Below are 17,678 nucleotides of genomic sequence, written 5' to 3' on the forward strand. Positions count from 1 at the left end.
TAAAAGTTAAGAGAAAGATGACGATCCTCGCGTATTTTACAAAAAGCATAATATTTTATTGAAACGCTCAGGTACGTATTTTAAGTACGTAAAAGCAGAGTCTCGTAGCTATGATAGTTCGGTCATGAGATACAGATCTGTTTCCGCTTAGAAAAAGTTGACGGAGAAGTAAGAACGATCATCCGTTCGAGGAGCCGTTCCGATCGGCCCATCTGACTCGTCTTGCAATCTCAAAGTTCCCTCCGTGAATCCCGTAAAGATGCCTCGCCAGTATCTCGGCTCGGTCTTCTTCCGCCTCCACAGCCATCCGCCTGTAGCGGCCAACCGTCAGGAGGCAGCCGACGGTGAGTACAATTTGGATGATCAGCCAGAAGATCAAAAGGCCCAGAGCCAAACTCGCGTCTACGCAGAAGAGGCCGTCTAGAGATCCTGGGAAAACAGTTGCCGTTAGTGCTCCGCAGTTCTGCTTCTGAAAAAAGACTTGTGGCTGTTCCCGCTTTGTTTGGGCGATTCAAATCGGTATTAAACGAAAGCTTATAAAACGCTAAAAAAGAATAAAACGATAAAAAACAATAAAGCAAGACAGATGCGGACAGATGTGAAAAGATATAAATGAAACTTATATATTCTTCTTCAGTGTTTCATAAGCCTTTTAATGCCGGTTTCAGTTGACCTCGGTTATGCCTGAAACAACCAACGAAATCGGCTTTTTTGCATATCTCTCTTTTTCCCGGAAAATGTGACTCACTTTCGCCGGCAATTAACACTGTGTCAGGAACTGGATTTTCCCTGGACATCAAATGGTCCGCCGTTATCATTGGACTTTGAACAACGATAGACAATTGTAATGGCATTTCCGTGGGCGTGAGGTTCTTGAAAATTTCCATTACCTCGCCACTGACCGTAGTCGTTTCCTCGACCGATCGTCGTCTCTTGCCATATGAGATATTTCCTCCTCCGCATATAGTCTTGAAAAGAATCGTGAATTTATTATTTACTATCCTGTTTTAATACTAATTATAATTAGCGACTTGTAAATTAAGATTACAATTTATTAGTGAGTCTAGCAATTGCGGTTTAAAACGTGAAGATTGCGTTGGGAAATCTCAAGAGAAGAAACGCAAGTAGCCTACTTACTGGCTCGCACATCTCGAAGCAGAACTTGACTATGACGTTGAATCGGACGATTTGACTATCGGGAAATTTGAAGGCAGTGAATGCTGCAACTAAGGAACGATTGTCCGTTGGATCTTTCAAAAGCGCCGGGAAAGTCGCCGAATCTATCGGGCATCCGGATTCACTAAGAAGAAGATATGAAGAACTTCCAGTTGAGCTACTAGCAACGAGATGTCCGGCCTTGATGTCATAAGGACCTGTAGGGAAATTATTTTATTTCTCGTTAATATTTCTCGAATACATTTCGCTCAGTTGTGTATTTCAATTTTATTTCCCTTTATTTCTTTAAACTTAAATTTTTAATTTAATTAAAATTTTATTTTTTTATTTATTTTTATTTAATCTCACACAATACGATATCGTATATTTTTACGTTTCGTATGTGTCATTATTGTCAATCAAAACTTGGTTTTAAATTAGTCAAAAATTGCGTTCTTTAGTTAATAATTGCAACGCGCGAATATCCGTACACGATACACGTTCAGCTAAAAAGAATTCCGAAACCAGAACCAAATCAATCTTCTTCCGTTTAAACCGAATGACCGCGTGACCCACCGTTCGCAGGATGGATTTCTATTCTGAGCGTTAACTTTTGCCCCAACTGGGTAACGATGGCATCCGTATTGTCTTCGTTAAGTATCCTCATTGTTACCGTCGGCTCCGACGACGAGTTCACTACAGTTGATACAACCGGCGGCACGCCTGCGCTAGAAACAGCAATCAGAACCGGAATATCGGGAAAATATATTTGCCATAATGTCAGTCAGCAGTCTCGCACGAGGCGGAGAAAGATATTGCAAGATAATTCACGGCAAAGATGCCGATTGTTTCATCAGAGATAATCCCTTGACTAAAGGACGAGATCGTTTTGCAGACTCACTTTGGGTCCAAGAAAGAAAAACTTGAGTGAACAGATACGTTTCTCGGTTCTGGGAGATCGCGATCGTCCAACGAACATCCAACTTTCACCGACTGATCTCCTAATCGTTGAATAATCGGATTGTACTGTATCACAATAACGGCCCATACTAACGTATGCGTTCTGTAAATAAAATATTTCGTAAAATCAACTGTCCGTGAACTGTCTAAGCTACTATTTGCGCTGCTTAGGACTCTTTGTTGAATTTTACTCAGTACTTCATACCGATTTTGACTGTCGATGGAGAAAGCGGGTGTCAGACCGCACATGATGTCGATTTTGCCGACGTGTTCCCTCTTCGGCAGCGGCAGTGTCAGTACAGTCACGTTTTCCCCGGCACCGTGAACACCGCAGGTCTCCGCGTATCCACTCACGTACATCCGTCCCTCGAAGGGTTCCGTCGTAGTTAGCGTCACCGTCATGTTCGATTCGCCGCATTGCACCCTCACTGCGGAGCAGCGTGAACCGCCTGATTTTAACCGAACTCACGGAGAAAAATAATTGATTCATCGAATTAACGTGACAACGAACGAACCAAACGCGTTTTCGTTGAAGGAAACAGAATTTATAGTTTTTATAAACTAAATTCGATTCTCAGGAGCGGAAATTTGGTTTCAACCAAAACGCGTACGATTCATTCACTGTCACGTTAATTCAATGAATCTTCTTCCTCCGATGTATGCGTGTTCGTGTTGATGCAAAATCTCTCGCGAACATACAATCCAGACAGGCCTCTCGTTCCTTGTAGATCACGTTGGGCGCAGGGATCAACGCACTGACTCCGAGAGCGATCGTGTCGTCCGAGTGCAGCAAACAGAACACTCTGTCCTCGTTATAATCAACGGTATATGCCCTGCAGATGAAACCGTCCTCGCCACGATCGCACCTCTCCTCGCACTAGAAAAGATCGCGAATGAGTGATCGGCTCGCTTGCGAGCGAGCCGATGCCGCTAGGGAATATAAGAGATACCCGTTTGGCGTCGAGTCCCGGTAGCGCTACGTCCGAATATGGCAATGTTACGTTCCGAAATTCCGCGTAGGAACAATAGCTCCTCTTCGCTGTAGAACATACGAAACTCGACTCAATTCAAATTCGCAATCCACACATTGTGAACTTTCAATAGCTCATAAGGTGCCGCATATTCCGTACTATATTGCTCTTACGAAAAACATAATAGATATTTACAATTCGTTTCTTTCTGATCTCTGTAAGCATGCGGCACGGAAAGGATCAATGAGCGAGTTTCAAAGCGATCAGCCGTCCTAAAGGTATGCCCACGGCTGCCTCTTTCAGCTTCTCGTGTCAGCTCTTATTAGCGACTTACATATGTTATGGCACTGAGATTGCAGATATTCATCCCGATACATCGATGATCTGTAGGCCTGCGGTCTAATGCCTCTCTCGAGCCTCGATAACGAACATTTGCCGAGGGTATTATCGATCGACAAAGGAATCGTACGGAATTGCGCGGAGCCACACTCGTCGCCTGAGAAAGTCCAAGTTCGCGTTTTTATCGTCCGTCGCTCGTCGGAAGTTTCAATCGAGTTACTTAGAACGAGTTAATTACGATATAATTGATGTAATTACACTAGTGCTGACAAAACTTTCGGACATATACCTGCTTGCAGACACTTCTCGTAACATTGGCTTCTCCGTAAGTACTCGTGGTACACTTCGACTTGTCCATCTTTAAAAATAGCTCCTAAGGTTCTCTCCACTTGCCACAACCTCTGCTGTTTGCAACTGGGAGGAACTCAAAGACGAAGCAAAGAACTTTCAAAAATGAATTTTCAAACGATGCGACTGTGAATCGTGAGGGATGTTCGGAAAGCGGAAAGTGAGAACTTCGACACACTTTGCGAGCATCAAACCAAACACGCTTCTATGCGTATCCGATCACTTAGATGATATTGTTTTGAATAGACAGATAGATTCTTCAATGTACACGCGCTATAGTGAGAATTATTTTCATGCAAATACTCTTACCTCTAATGCAGATTTTATGAAAGAAAGTAGCGTTAGATTCGGGAACGAATTCGTTGCCGTTCACCTTCACGCTGTAACAAATGTTCCTCGAGAAGTCGATCACAAACGCCGTGCAATTCTGACTTTTACACCTACAACAGACGGATTGTTTTGCGACCAATGAACTTTCGATATCTTATCCAGTTATCTTTCTATATCTCGTGGATAAGTGTAAATGCGTTTGACCTCTTTTCCACAAATGACGTTTCTGGTGTAGCCCGTGATTACAATACTACAAATCACCCCTGTGTGTTATGTAACGTTGGAAACTACCTGTCGAACGATCGATCAGTAATCGATAATTACCTGTCGAAGCAGGGCGCAACGATACCGTTGTTTCCTATGGCACCGTTTCTGTACAATAGACTTTCAACAGCATTTGTTGGCTTGGCTCCGGTAACCTTCTCCCATCCTGTATCTTGATTCGAACAGTCGTAGGACCAACCTGACGGAATGGTTTGCCACAATTATTTCATTATTTGCATTATAATTTGCCCGTATAACTTCGTCTCGCTGAAAAGCAAGGAAACATCTCCTCGGGCTTAATCGTGACACTTTCTTAAATCCAACATGGCAAATTCATGTAATTGTAACTTTCGGGATACTTTAATCTCGCGTCGTTAATAATGCTGTTTCTCACCTGTGCTCACGACGAGGCAGAAGATGAAAATCGTGCCGGCGAAACGTAGCATCGTCGCCACAGTCATTTTACGCCTTTGAACGCGACAAAACAAAGTCTACTGCAAGAAATTGCTTCAGGGACTCCCCGATTAATTCTATCAATTCTGCAACGACATTCCCTGCTGCATTCGCGCCAATGATTTACCTGTACCTATGCAAATATTCTTACATAACCATCGGGCTCGTGCGTAAACGTACGTGAAACGTGTGCGCGCGTTATTGAGTTCATTGTCTAATAGAACTGTGGACATTAGGCACGTGTATTCGTGTTAACGACGCGTTTTTCAGCGACCCGATTCTCCCAAGGCTTCGAGATAACGCAACGTTCCTCAGTATGTTAATATGCATAAAGTTATGCGTTTCATTCTTTTATCTTGCGCTTCTGCTCTTATCTGCTTACGTTACGTATATAAGCGCACAATGCAACGCACAGAAACGATTTGTAGAAGAGAAAGAGTTTGTGTTGGAAATGAAAGGAAATCGTTGAAATGAATAAAATTTATTCTGTTGTAAGTATGCATTACGGTCAATATCGGCCAATGTCTCGTATTTATGAAAATAACGATAAGAAACGATAACAATTTTCAGTTCATTTTTATCATATGCAGGACGCGTTCTATGACCAGAGGCGGGCGAGCCACGACTCCGTGTGAGAAAAGTCTGTTTTAATCAAGAAGTGATACCATAAGATGAATTATGCAATGAATTACATAAACCGTCGGTATCGAGATAAATCGGTAAATAGTGAGGCCTATTCTAAATGAAGAGATTACGTTCTCAGAGCTTAGAAATAGTAGCTTTGCCGCCGCTGCCGCCGCTTTATATTTTTAAAACTCACGCTATTACGCAAACGCCTTTCCGTCGTTCATCTCTCTCTCGTAACGATTATCGCACTTGGCTGGTATGCGAGGCGCATCGCCGACTGGTTAAAGCAAGGATCGGTGCGTATCCGCGACTTCAGCTTCACGTGATTCTCGACATCATCCAGTTATTAACGCTAGAACGGTTCACTCTCGGTTCGTTCCTACGCGAGAGCGAACAGAAAGCGAGATCGACGCGAGGCTGCCGTCCCACTAACCGATTGCGAGGCAGATCCGTAACGAAATGAAAAGCGATCGCGTCTGCCGAGTCGCGACGACGGATATACAAACGTGGAAGAGAGCAGAGGGGCATATCCCCAGTCGCGCCATCCGCCCACCTGATCGAACGAACGATCGGATGCGCCTGGGAAAATACCGGTGCGCGCATCCATCCATTCACTTGCGTTGTCGTGAAGTAAAAAAAAAAATGGTGGCGAGGTCGGCAAACGATTGCCTGGTGTTGTGTTGAAGCTCTACGTTGTCTGATTGCACGTTTGCCGGCCGGTGACATAAATTTGGCCTTCGACGACGTCGTTATCAACGACGACGACGAAGTGCTCGATATCAACCGCTAAACAGATACCTATCGCTTCAAAAGGCAAGTTCGCTCGCTGTTAACAGTCGCTAAATGATGTAGTATTAAATTATTCGGGTGCACGCAGGTAATCAAGATAATTATACGATAAAATTGCAAGCGAGAAATGTATGATTGGTGTATTGACATAGGTCTTGTTTCGAATAGCAATCGAGATATCTGAATTTACGATCGTCATGAATATTAATAACAAATTTCACTTGCATTATAATCTATGAAAGTTGCGCTTGTTTATAGCAGTGACGTGGGATAATTTCTTCACGCATCTTCAGCGGACTTTTGATTTGCTTGACGTGACAATTTTGATTCGGGATAATAAATATTTTCGACTTTTTCCCCATACCGTAAGCTCATTGTCCTCCGTCGCGTTTCAATAAGATATTATTTTAATAAAATAATGAAAACAGAGGAAATCTTTCGTTTATTATTCAGAAAGCTCATAGCCCTTTGAGAAATGTTTTTCCCACGGTGTCACAACGACTATAATTGAATAAACATCGGAAGTCTATATCGATAGGGAACATCGAAACTCGTGTCCTTCGTTTTACGTAACTCGCTGGCATCGTTTACGCTTGTTGGTCAGCGGCGGTATATCGACACGGTAAAACGGAACGACCGAGTGTGCTTCGCGGCACATGAGATTCTTTCGAACGTACGATAATAACGCGACGACAAAATTATTTCGTGTTGATTGAAAAAGTTCCGCGAGTTGCTTACAAATTACTTACATTCACGAATGCTTACGAAATACATGAAATATACGAGAAACTGCTCGACGATACTTATTATTTGCATTTTGCAATGCATTTTGCTCTACATTACACTACCATCATACCCGCAGCTCGATGTATCTGCTCCGAATTGACAAAACGCCAAGTTTCTCTTTTGTTTAGCAACAGAAATATTAATGGGACGAAATTAGAATGAAAGCGAAGCGAATGGTACCTTAATAGGATGCGGAAGTGAAAGCATCCACTCTTAACAAAAAGGCATGCAAGATCGAAAGTATCGGGGTTCCGTCGGAATTATAGAGGTACTCTCCGAAGCTTATCGAAGTTCATTGTTGCATCCTGCGGCGAGCCCGCTGCGACGTACACTGAAACGGTATTTGCAATACCGCCGGTGATACTGACAGTGAATATCGGAACGTGACAGCCGTAGGGACAAAACCGAACCGATATCTTTGCCCTTTCCACGCGTGCTCCGTGATGGAACTTTCGCGACAAATTAATTGGACTTGCGACTGGTGAAGAGGCAAATTTTCAACTACAAAATCAGCGGAAGCTGTTTCTTTAACTATCGCAATATTAGCTCGATCTTCGGAAAATGATGACAATCGTTAACGGATTATAGTTCTATATGTTATAATAATAATGATATTCAAAAAGGATCGTACCTGACGCAAATAGAAGCTACGACGAGTTTGCAGGACGCTTAATGTGTTCGAGTTAATAACTTTAGAATTGAACATACGATCCGGCCACGTTAATTGCTTGTATATAAAAGTGTGCGTCGTAATTAGTGATCGTTATTCGCTCGTTAGAATTAGAAACTAAGAGTTTACTTCGATCTACACCGCTTCCACAGGAAGACGTACGCCAAGAGATGGAAGACGGTGTAAATGCCGGCCATAAGGACGATGTCGGTCCAAAAGCTGCCCTCGTCGAAATCATAGTGATCCAATACTTGGGAACCCTCGGTGAGGCAAGGCAGTTCCGGCTCGTTAATTTCACAGGCTGTTTGTTAATGGTAGAAATGCGCATTACGCAGTGTTCGTGAGAAGAACGCGCGAACGCAGCATGCGACGCGATTGCGGCGAAATTTATACGTACATATATTATGCACTCCTCTCCATTGGATGATGGTTAGAGCTTCCGTCGAATGCAGCAGCCAGGAGAAATATCTCAACCATCGAACATATATAGGCAGCGAGCTACGAATGAACGAATCGAGTGTTAATTCGTGCTATTAAAAGAGGAGGAAAACGATATATAATTAAAACGACATCGTCCATTAAGAAGATTTGGGAATTGGTTCCATCGAAGGAATAACAATTGTCTAAGCGACTATATCATTCGCATTATATCGATGCATACCTGAGTTTGACGAAAGGTCCCATGGTTATCATGAGAATATAATCGAAAGGCACCAAGTATGCCATCGCTAATGGTACACTCTCGTAGACTGCTGAGAAGAAACATCCTGCAACATTAAGTTTCACCAAATATATGTACAGTTTTACGGAAGAAATTAGTATCAATTCATTCATATTCTCATATATATATATATATATATCAGCAAGAATATATAATCTTTATATAAGTGAATCTTGAAATGATATTAATTTTTCATCTTTACGATTACTTAAATAGAATACCGTTAAGGCATACATTGTCAGATAAAACTTTCTATTATGTTCAATTAATATCTATTAGAAAAGTGTCTAAAAATCTGGTGTTTTTTTGCCTCGTAACTCGTACGGTCCTCGATCGGCGAGATACTTACCGCAAGCAGTAGATACGTTTATTGTGAACACAACGACCAACAGAGTCAAGCCGAGGGCATCCGTCGCAGGACGCAATCCTGTTAGCCAGTATATTATCACGGTGAAAAGCGTCGGCTCCACCAACAGACCGGGTATCTGAAAGATTCGACGCTCGCGAAGTGGTACCCGGATCGAGTAATCGACAGGGGGAGCGACAATTAATAAAAAAGGTCAACTCAACTCACTAGCGATATCATTCGCGCTACGTAGTAAAGATGAATGGGGTACATGCCCGCTCTGTACTCTCGAAGTAGAAGCGGCAATTCTTGCGGGATCAACGCCAAGGTCGCGTACATGGGGAAGAAAGTGTTCTCGCACACCAGGATATATATGACACCCTCTATAGCTTGAATGCCCAACTGATCGAGGTTGACAGCGCCTACGAAGCACAGGCCGGCGAGCATCGCGAGGCTCTGCGACAGATTGGTCGTCTTGTGATTTTCGCAATTATTCGCGAGACGTTTCGACGGTGCTCACCACTTTTTGCAGGATCCTGATCAACTGTACCGAGGGGTCGCGCAGGACTTGGAGGAAGCCGCGATGGATCAGCCAGTACAATCGCAGCCAGCAGCACGGCTCTTCGCTGAAGCGAATCAAACGCCGCGAATGACGAAAGCGAGAAGATCGTCTCATTTGACGTATCAAGTCGCGTTCGATATTTTCAATGGCTCCGACTTACTTTCAACAAATGTCGCGGACGATACTTACAAGAGGTGCGATTTGCGAACGGTTTCCTTCGTCTGAAACGAGAAGATAAATCCCCGTGTTTCAATGAGTTTCTCTCTTTCTTATTATTTACTGATCGTACACTCGTTTCGATCTGATTTCGCTTACGGCGGGTTGCGAACGAGCGAAGTCCACCTCCCGTTGCAGCGTAACGTCGATCTCGTTGCACGCTTCGCTCGTGAGAAACGCGTCGCAGATCCTCTGGCCGGCTCTTCCGCTACCGTCCGCGTCGCCGGGTGCGATCGCCAGGGTCGCCACCAGGAAATCAGCCGGATTGTAATTGCGCGGGCACGTGTAACCCTGGCTACAGAAATCGCAAGGATCAAGTCTGGAATTGTTTGGTTTCAGCACCCGAAGCTGCCGGTTTCCCCTCCGAGTGAAGCGCAACGAACAATTCGGATTCTCCAGCGGAATTGATTCCTTTTTCGCGTACCTGGAGAAAAATTGTATCGCTTGGGCGCCGGTACCCGCGAACGCCACTCTGCCACCGGCCAAGAGGATTATACGATGGAAACTGTTGAAGATGGCGGAACTGGGCTGATGTATGGTGCACAGGATCGTCCGGCCCCTCAGCGCGAAGGTCGTCATGTGCGACACAAGGACGCTGGCCGAGTGCGCGTCCTGCCCCGTCGTCGGCTCGTCCAGAAATAGTATCTCAGGATCCGTCAGCAGCTGGAAAGAGAGAGAGAGAGAGAGGAGAACGGAAATGAGGTGACGAGCGACGCAGAGAAATTCGACAGAGGCACGTACTTCAGTGGCGAAGGCCAGTTTCTTTTTCTCACCGCCTGACAGAACCTTGCAGTCATCACCGGCGCCGATGCGAACGTCGCGTCTCTCGATCAGACCGACGTCCCTCAGCAGGTGGTCGATCCTCCGTCGAACGTCCGGCGTATGGATTCTCCCGTCTAATTTCATTCTAGCCTGGATGAAAAAGTCGCGTTAATAATGCCGCGTGATCACGCAATCGTTCACGGATTCGCTCGGTGAGCGCGACGAATTTACCATGAACCAGATATGCTCCAGCACCGTCATCGTCTCGATGAACATGTCCTCCTGATGCATGAAACCGCTGTGACATCGCATGTACGATGACACAATCGAGGCTCCGTTCACGTGGACCTCACCGTGCACCACAATGCCAGCTGCCGATTCGAGAGTAAAAGAAATCGAAATCTCCTCTCTTCTCTTCTTCTTTTCTTTATCCAAAATTATACTTACGCCCCGTGCGAAACGCCAGTGCGGTCATCAGCGAGCTTTTCCCGGCACCGCTGCGCTCACGCCGATTTAACAGGTATATGTAGGGAAAGGGAACCGTTTCAACGCGTTGCAATTTACGACGGTGATCGATCGGCAAAGAAATTTAATCACGCGACAATCGATCGCCGACGTTACGCCGCGTATTAATTTCCTCATTAATTTCATGCCTCGCGGGAACATTAATGATTGATTATATCGTGATTAACAGTTGTTCGAATTACCTGCCTCCTAGGATCGCGGTGAGTTCACCGGGCCGCACCACGCCTCGGGCTGAAAAAGCGAACGTCAGCGCACGGCAGGTCTCGCGTCATTCGGGCTTAATATGCATTAGATACCGCTATTGATGAGCTGTTTGCTGATGGTGCGCCGGTTCCGATCCATCGCGTAGACGGACAAGTGTTGCCAGGAGAGCGTCGCGCCGCGAGGCGCACCGGCCTCCGGTCTAACGTCCACGGCATTCCGCGCTTCGGACAAACAGAAAGAAAAACAGAGATATACGAATTGACGAGACGGAGCTTCCCTTTCGGGGAACTAACGTTTTAAACGATCTCCTCCCTCTCTCTCGGCGAGACCATTATCTCCGATACTTATCTGCATCGCGCGCGACCGAATTACGAGTCATCGATTATCGCGCGCGAAGCGTGTGTCTAAGACGTGTAATACCAGTCAGCACCATTTTCTTCTCCTCCTCTTTCTCACTCCCTCGGTATTTCCGCGATTACACGGAGGGCCGATTGCATAGATATCGCCTCGCAGCGAGCCGGCGGCGGTAAAGACGACGAGACGGCGCAGCCGGACCGATGCGACTGGAACCTTGCGGGCGGAAGCCTTACGCGCACGTGTCCGAAGGGTGAGAAACTGGCGCGAAAGGGAGATCGGTAGAGAGATAGTGCTCGGCTTCTCGTCGGCGCGCGTAACGGCGCGCTACCACCACCCGATGCACTTGGCCCGCGTTCCTCCCGCGATCCTTTCCTCGCAAAGTCGAATGTCACGCGGTTTACACCTTGTCGGTGTAACGAACGGAAAGCAAAGCGAAGCTCATTCTACGCAGCCATGAGAGTATGTAAGAAGCAGTGAGCAAATTGACCAACCACAACGGGTTATTCTTGGACTGTGAGAATCCAATTTGTCGGTTAGCTCGCTGCTTACGTCTTGCATACTCTTACGACTGTCGTGGAATAAGCTTAGGATCGTTTTCGATCTCAGTTTACGGTCTACCACACCGGAAGGGTCCCTTATAACCGCGTCTCGCGCATACTCCTGCACCGTAGGATGAGCTTTGAAGTGCGAGACCATCGGGAGCTCGTAATCGTCGGCACGAGCGATTGCATAACGGCATCGTGAAATCACGATCGAACGATGCGGCGCCGGTACAACGACCGAGACTCGCGGGCTGATCGATCGATATAGCTCGATTCGCGTGGGGTGCGCGAGCGCCCGTCCAAGGCTTTTCCCCGGCGCGGTCGGAGAAAAAGTGCCCTCCGCAGACGCATTCGTGACGCGAATGTCGCGGTAACTGGAAACCGAAACCCTACACGTAACGTCGAGACGGACGAGTGGCCAAGTCCAGGCCGATCTTATTTCGCTACTGGAATTGTCGCGCGTTCCTTCTCCCAACGATCGACTTTAGCAACGGCATCCTTCTCGCTTTCCCGCGGCACATCGGCGGTGACGCCGCCGCCGAACTGACGGTTCGCGAATTCATTTCGCGTCCTCGCTCCTTTTTCTCACTCCGAGATTCGCGAATATGAACGAGCACGAGTAGCGTCGATCGACACTTCCCTCTTTTACGACGCCAAGCGTGACGGTTTCCCAGGATCGCTTCGTGTGTCCTATCGTATGCGGTCGCACGGTATGTATGACAACCGGTTTGTAACGATATCCAGATACACGCGCAGAAGCGTACTCGAGTAGAGTACTCGGACTCCGTACAGGAAACACACCGACATGTCGGCGGTGCGGCCGCGCGTCGCCTTTTCCTCGAGTTCCTATTACGGCTTTTTGCGGTGAGCGCTCGTCGAGATCGATACTCGACTCGTGACTCATGAGAGAGAAGTGAGATGATTCTCGCTCGTGGATTTGGATTCGTGACCTAATTATCCATCTTAACGCGACTGTTTATCCCGAGCTTCTCACCGACGATGAAGCAGCGAAGGGTGAAGCAGAATGAAGGATGAAGAATTCGCACATTCCGCTTGTTTCTCGTGATTAAGAATTTTTTTTAGTCAATAAGTAAAGTTGCAAAGGCCTGTGAGAGCAGGATGGCAGGATGACAGTGCGAAATCAATCAAAGATCAATCCCTTAAATATTGGAATCTGTATTTGCAAACGACATAAGCTGATAAAGGTTGTAGAACGACGCGATGATGAATAATAAAAATGACTTGTCGAAGATACATTGCATACAAGGTAACGTTAAAACCAGTGAACCGCTGCTCCTCGCGATCCTGTCTTGATCGGTGAGACGACGATCGAATGATGAGTTACTTCGACCGGCGAGTTTTCGACAGTAGCGCGAGAAACGCCAGGAAACGGAACACCGCGATGAGCGAGAACAAGCAAACGATGTCCGTCCAAAAGTCCTCTTCCTTGAAGTTGAAGGTCTGCAGAACCGTGTGCCCGGATCTCGGACACGTCGTGTTGTTTCTGGTGCACTCGATCGAGTCGATTTCAGCCCACTGGTTAATCAGAAGCGCCTCGTTGCCGTAACGAAACCAGGATAGGTAAGAGAACCACACGAAGTAAGACGGTATCGACCTGTCGTGCACAACATTTTCTCAATTCGACGGAGAATCAAACGTTCTTATCCATTAATATCCTTATTTCGCGAGAGAGAGAGAGAGAGAGAGAGAGAGACTCACGCTGTGTTCAAGAAGAAGCCACCGAAGAGCATGAATGGTATTATCACAGGAGGGCCGATGGAAAGGGCCATAGACACTCCGTTACTGACGCACGAGATCAGGTAACCTGCGAGAGAGGAAATCAGGTGTTCCATAATTATTTAAAAAAGGTTACAATATGAGCTGTCTCGGTGAGTCTCGATGTTACCGAACGAGGTCGAGACGTTCGCCACGAGAGCCACCGTGCCAGCGGCGATGAGAAAGTGCTTCACGTCAGGATAGAGGCCGACCATAGGGTAGACGACGACGGTGAAGATCAACGGCACCGCCAGAAATACCGGCGCTTCCGCTAACGTCTTGCAGATGAAGTAGACGTCGGTGCGGTACATCCCGTTTCTGTGCTCGCGGAGAAATATCGGCAATTCGGCGCAGAAAACCTACGTACGGAGTGTATTGGTGTGCATTGATCCATTAAATACTCACGCGTGCTCTCGATAATTCTTAGATAAGATTGAAAATATAGATAAACTCGGCTCGACTTATTATCGAGCTGCTTGTAAGCTATCTTTTTCCTTTTCTGCGTTCTCGCTATTAGAAATAAAAGACACACGGATGAGTGCAGTTAGGCAGCTTCAATGTGCATACGATATTCCTTTCTCTCCCCTCACGTTAATAACCGCGAAGACGTTCTGGAAAGTCATGTTGGTGAGGAAGATGAAGAGGGCGCCGTTGATGTTCATCACACCGTCTTGGTCCATTCGTTGGCCGAAGTAGATGACGCCGATCAACAGTGAAACCATCTGCGACATAAAATACAAGCATCTCTCTCCCTCCCTTCCCCTCTCTCTCTCTGTCTCGTCTTCTTTTGCTCATCTTTTATTTTCGTGAAACCGCACAAATCATCGAAGACAAACATACAACGGTCTGTAAGAGGCGAACTTTGATGAGAATCGGTTCCTTGATCACCGACAGCCAAGACCGCCATAGAACCGCGCGGAATTGCTCGCACCAGGTCGCTTTGTAAGGCGATCCGCTGGAGTGGGACTGCTTGAGCCTTCTGAGAGAGTCCTCGAATTCGCCGTGCACAGCCTCAGCCTTCGAGGCGATCTTCACGCCGTACTCGCTTCTTTGGAAGTTGTCGCATGTCATTTTGATCGCGTGTCTGCAAACCAGTTCACGTCCAGGTACGACCGCCAATGTTTGAACGAAGTAGTCCGCGGGATTGTAGTTACTGGGACAAGCGGCACCGAGTCTGCGAAAGATGGCACGTGGCAACGATAAAAATTACGAGCTTATGATCGTTGGCTCTTCCTTTCTAAAACATAATTTTCAAAGATGTGGACGAGCGAAATTTCTCAAAAGCCTTGGTAGAATGACTGACTTGTAATTTTAAGACAATCTTTTATGCTTCAAATATTTGTCTAAATTATTCTTTTTTTACTTTTTTTATTGCATAGTGGTTTATCATCAATCACAAACAGAACAGCTTTTTAGCTTAAGATTCTACACGGTCATTGTGTGTTATTTAAGACGAAGACTCGAAACATTAAACGTTGCCTTGAACTAATAAATCAGCCATTCTGTTAAGGTCTTAAGTTCTTCGACTGAACTTACGTCTTGAAGAAAGAACAAGCTTGCGCGGCGGTACCCATGAAGGCTACTCTCCCTTCGGCCATCAGTAGAATCTTGTCGAAGAGAGCGAAGAGCTCCGACGAGGGTTGATGTAAAGTAGCGATAATCGTCTTACCACGAGCTATCGCAATCGTTTGATTATTAATTTCAGTCATTTCAAACCTTTATCTCATGCGTCGGCGATTCCAGAAAGACCCTTCTGCGAATCATTTTTATACACTGAGAGAAAAAATACCCAAGAAATAAAAACAATATTTACTTGATGGAGATACTAATAATATATTTAAATAGAATAAACAATTGTTTTCGCAAAAACAGATTTAAGAAAACGTATATCTTGTTATTTGAAACTTCTCAGTGCAGAAATATGTATATTAGTATAAGTAAATATGTTATTACTCGTCAAACAAATATTTCGTATTTCTTAGATATTTTTCTCTCAGTGTACCGACGACTCACCCGTCAACGCCTTCAAGATGGAAACAACCTGATGAGCCATAAAGGAGTCCAAGCCCGACGTCGGCTCGTCGCAGAACATCAACGGAGGATCGGTCAATACCTCGGAGGCGAAAGATAATCTCTTCATCTCCCCTCCCGAGAGACCTTTCACCTTACCGGGCACGCCGATTATAGTGTTGCGACACTTCGACAGGGCCAACTGCTTTCGAAGGGGAGAGAAAGGATGAAATGAGGTATGACATGACGACACTGGGATTTTACCTCTTCGATGACTTCGTTGACCCGCTTGATCCTCTGATCGCGGGGTATTCGCCGGTCCATCCGCACCATTGCCTGAAACATCAGATGCTCCGCCACGGTGAGGGTGCCGATGAACAAATCGTCCTGCTGCACGTAAGCCATCAGCGAAGTGAGCACGTCTGGCGATACCCTTTGACCGTTGGCGGCCATCAAGCCGCACGCGGACACGCCGCGTGTCGGTCGAAACGTCAGCGTGTTCAGCAGGGTCGTTTTCCCAGCACCTGACGCACCCATGATTACGAGCAGCTCGCCGGGATAAGCCACCCCGCATACTGAAATACGTGTTTTTCACCGAAGAAACCAACTTTTATCAATACCGATGCAGCATTCCGCAACTTATTCCTCGAGTATTCGAGACTCATTCATATTCATGGCGACTGATTGACTCTCGGCTCCAAAACTTCTCTTTCGTGTGTATTCTTTACTGTACAAAAGGAAGATTCTAGTTTTTAAATGGAATCTTAAACGGAAACGAAAAGGAGATCTTTTTTCATAGGTTCCAGAATGATCGAGACAAAAAACCCCAGTACAAGTAGCTGCATAATTTCTTATGGTGTGAGTACTTAAGGTTGAAATATAGTGAGAAAAACTGTAATTTTCGTCTGTACCATCTTCCAATATGTGTTTCTGCGCGACGGGTTTCCTGGGCCTGAACATCATCCTATCCCAGATCTTGTCATTTTTCGTGCTGAGATACACGTTCACGTCGCTCCACGTATACGTGATTTGATTGTGGGCGATTTCGCTGTTGAGATTCACGCCTGTCGACACGCTTGAAATTGGTTTCAAACTAAACGAGGCCTCCGGGCTTCCATTGTGCGATATATTTCTTTCGTTCCCTTCCTATTAACGATCACAAATATAATAGAAAACAGTTTAATGTAACAAAATAGAATTTAAATTTAATATTTAATACATAATTTAATATAACCAAAGTAAAGTAGTAAAAGTATTAGAGGAAGAAATATAGAATAATAACGGAGGAAAAATATCACAAGTATATTCCAGTATACGCGTTCTCTTGATATATAATATGAAATGCTATTGATCAGACAAGCAAACCCTGTTAGAAGTAATCGGAGGGTGGAAACGAAGCCATGTCGCGCTCTTCGTCGATACTGGACTTAAAAAGTATGAGAGAGACTGTATGTGTGTATATGTGACGGTGAAATATTTTAAACAGAGCGAATGCACAAGTAATGTGTTAGACAGAATCTTCTCGTTAAAAGTATGATTTCGTTTTCAATTTTGATTCACCTCTCATTGACACGCGTGCGATCGCTTCAATTGATTCGTTGTCACTCGATATTTCGACCTTTGGAAGAAACGCGAATCTCGCTTGCCGTTCGATCTTTACGCGTCGGAGAAGCATTGACTTCGCGATTTGACTGGCACAAGATTGCTTCATTCGTTTCGTACTTACGAAAGAAATCGTGTGATAGGTGACTCTTTGGATTTTATTAACGGAGGACGCCGGCGTGGTGGATATCAACGGCTCCGTTTCCTCGGCGGCTGTCATTGTACCCGACGACGTTATAGCGTTTCCTTCACTCCAGTGGTCTTCGCGAACTCCCGACGCGCCGGCACAGGTGCTTCCGCAGGTGATCACAGCGACGGGTCGCCCGTAATCGCTAATCGGCTAACGGCACACGTAGAGCGTAC

General features: G+C 45.8%; 2 protein-coding genes and 1 long non-coding RNA gene across 5 annotated transcripts; 1 reads left to right on the plus strand and 2 right to left on the minus strand.

Annotated features, from left to right (window-relative positions):
- Positions 1-32: 32 nt before the first annotated feature.
- Positions 33-7,121, minus strand: LOC106746789. 3 transcript variants are annotated; one of them, XM_014623808.1, is made up of 14 exons: positions 5,641-7,121; positions 4,762-4,953; positions 4,428-4,566; positions 4,083-4,213; positions 3,715-3,849; positions 3,421-3,582; positions 3,066-3,154; positions 2,815-2,992; positions 2,321-2,543; positions 2,057-2,218; positions 1,732-1,883; positions 1,138-1,373; positions 749-968; positions 33-469 (listed from the first exon to the last, which is right to left on the minus strand). In XM_014623808.1, the coding sequence occupies exons 2-14, from the start codon at positions 4,826-4,828 to the stop codon at positions 231-233; spliced, it is 2,133 nt and encodes a 710-aa protein (XP_014479294.1). In that variant the 5' UTR covers positions 4,829-4,953; positions 5,641-7,121; the 3' UTR covers positions 33-230. The 3 variants fall into 3 exon arrangements, with proteins under 3 accessions (XP_014479294.1, XP_014479293.1, XP_014479295.1); XM_014623807.1 differs by having other exon boundaries at positions 33-429; positions 5,641-7,119; XM_014623809.1 differs by lacking the exons at positions 4,083-4,213; positions 4,428-4,566; positions 4,762-4,953; positions 5,641-7,121 and having other exon boundaries at positions 33-429; positions 3,421-3,644; positions 3,715-4,075.
- Positions 5,015-5,913, plus strand: LOC106746792. Its single transcript, XR_001374613.1, has 2 exons — positions 5,015-5,311; positions 5,411-5,913. It is a non-coding gene; the product is annotated as an uncharacterized LOC106746792 (long non-coding RNA).
- A 53-nt stretch (positions 7,122-7,174) lies between the features above and the next one.
- Positions 7,175-17,666, minus strand: LOC106746652 (ABC transporter G family member 3-like). The gene is made up of 25 exons (XM_014623447.1): positions 17,440-17,666; positions 16,625-16,859; positions 15,978-16,288; positions 15,717-15,918; positions 15,240-15,378; positions 14,544-14,877; positions 14,294-14,425; positions 13,834-14,062; positions 13,647-13,752; positions 13,273-13,542; positions 11,877-11,953; positions 11,121-11,249; positions 11,007-11,055; positions 10,747-10,796; positions 10,531-10,670; positions 10,279-10,449; positions 9,962-10,200; positions 9,637-9,832; positions 9,511-9,542; positions 9,280-9,385; positions 8,988-9,215; positions 8,763-8,898; positions 8,354-8,459; positions 8,090-8,190; positions 7,175-7,993 (listed from the first exon to the last, which is right to left on the minus strand). The coding sequence occupies exons 1-25, from the start codon at positions 17,533-17,535 to the stop codon at positions 7,818-7,820; spliced, it is 3,990 nt and encodes a 1,329-aa protein (XP_014478933.1). The 5' UTR covers positions 17,536-17,666; the 3' UTR covers positions 7,175-7,817.
- Positions 17,667-17,678: the final 12 nt, after the last annotated feature.

Source organism: Dinoponera quadriceps, unplaced genomic scaffold (assembly GCF_001313825.1).
Source record: "Dinoponera quadriceps isolate SergipeBrazil2010 unplaced genomic scaffold, ASM131382v1 scaffold1565, whole genome shotgun sequence".
Taxonomy (NCBI): domain Eukaryota; kingdom Metazoa; phylum Arthropoda; class Insecta; order Hymenoptera; family Formicidae; genus Dinoponera; species Dinoponera quadriceps.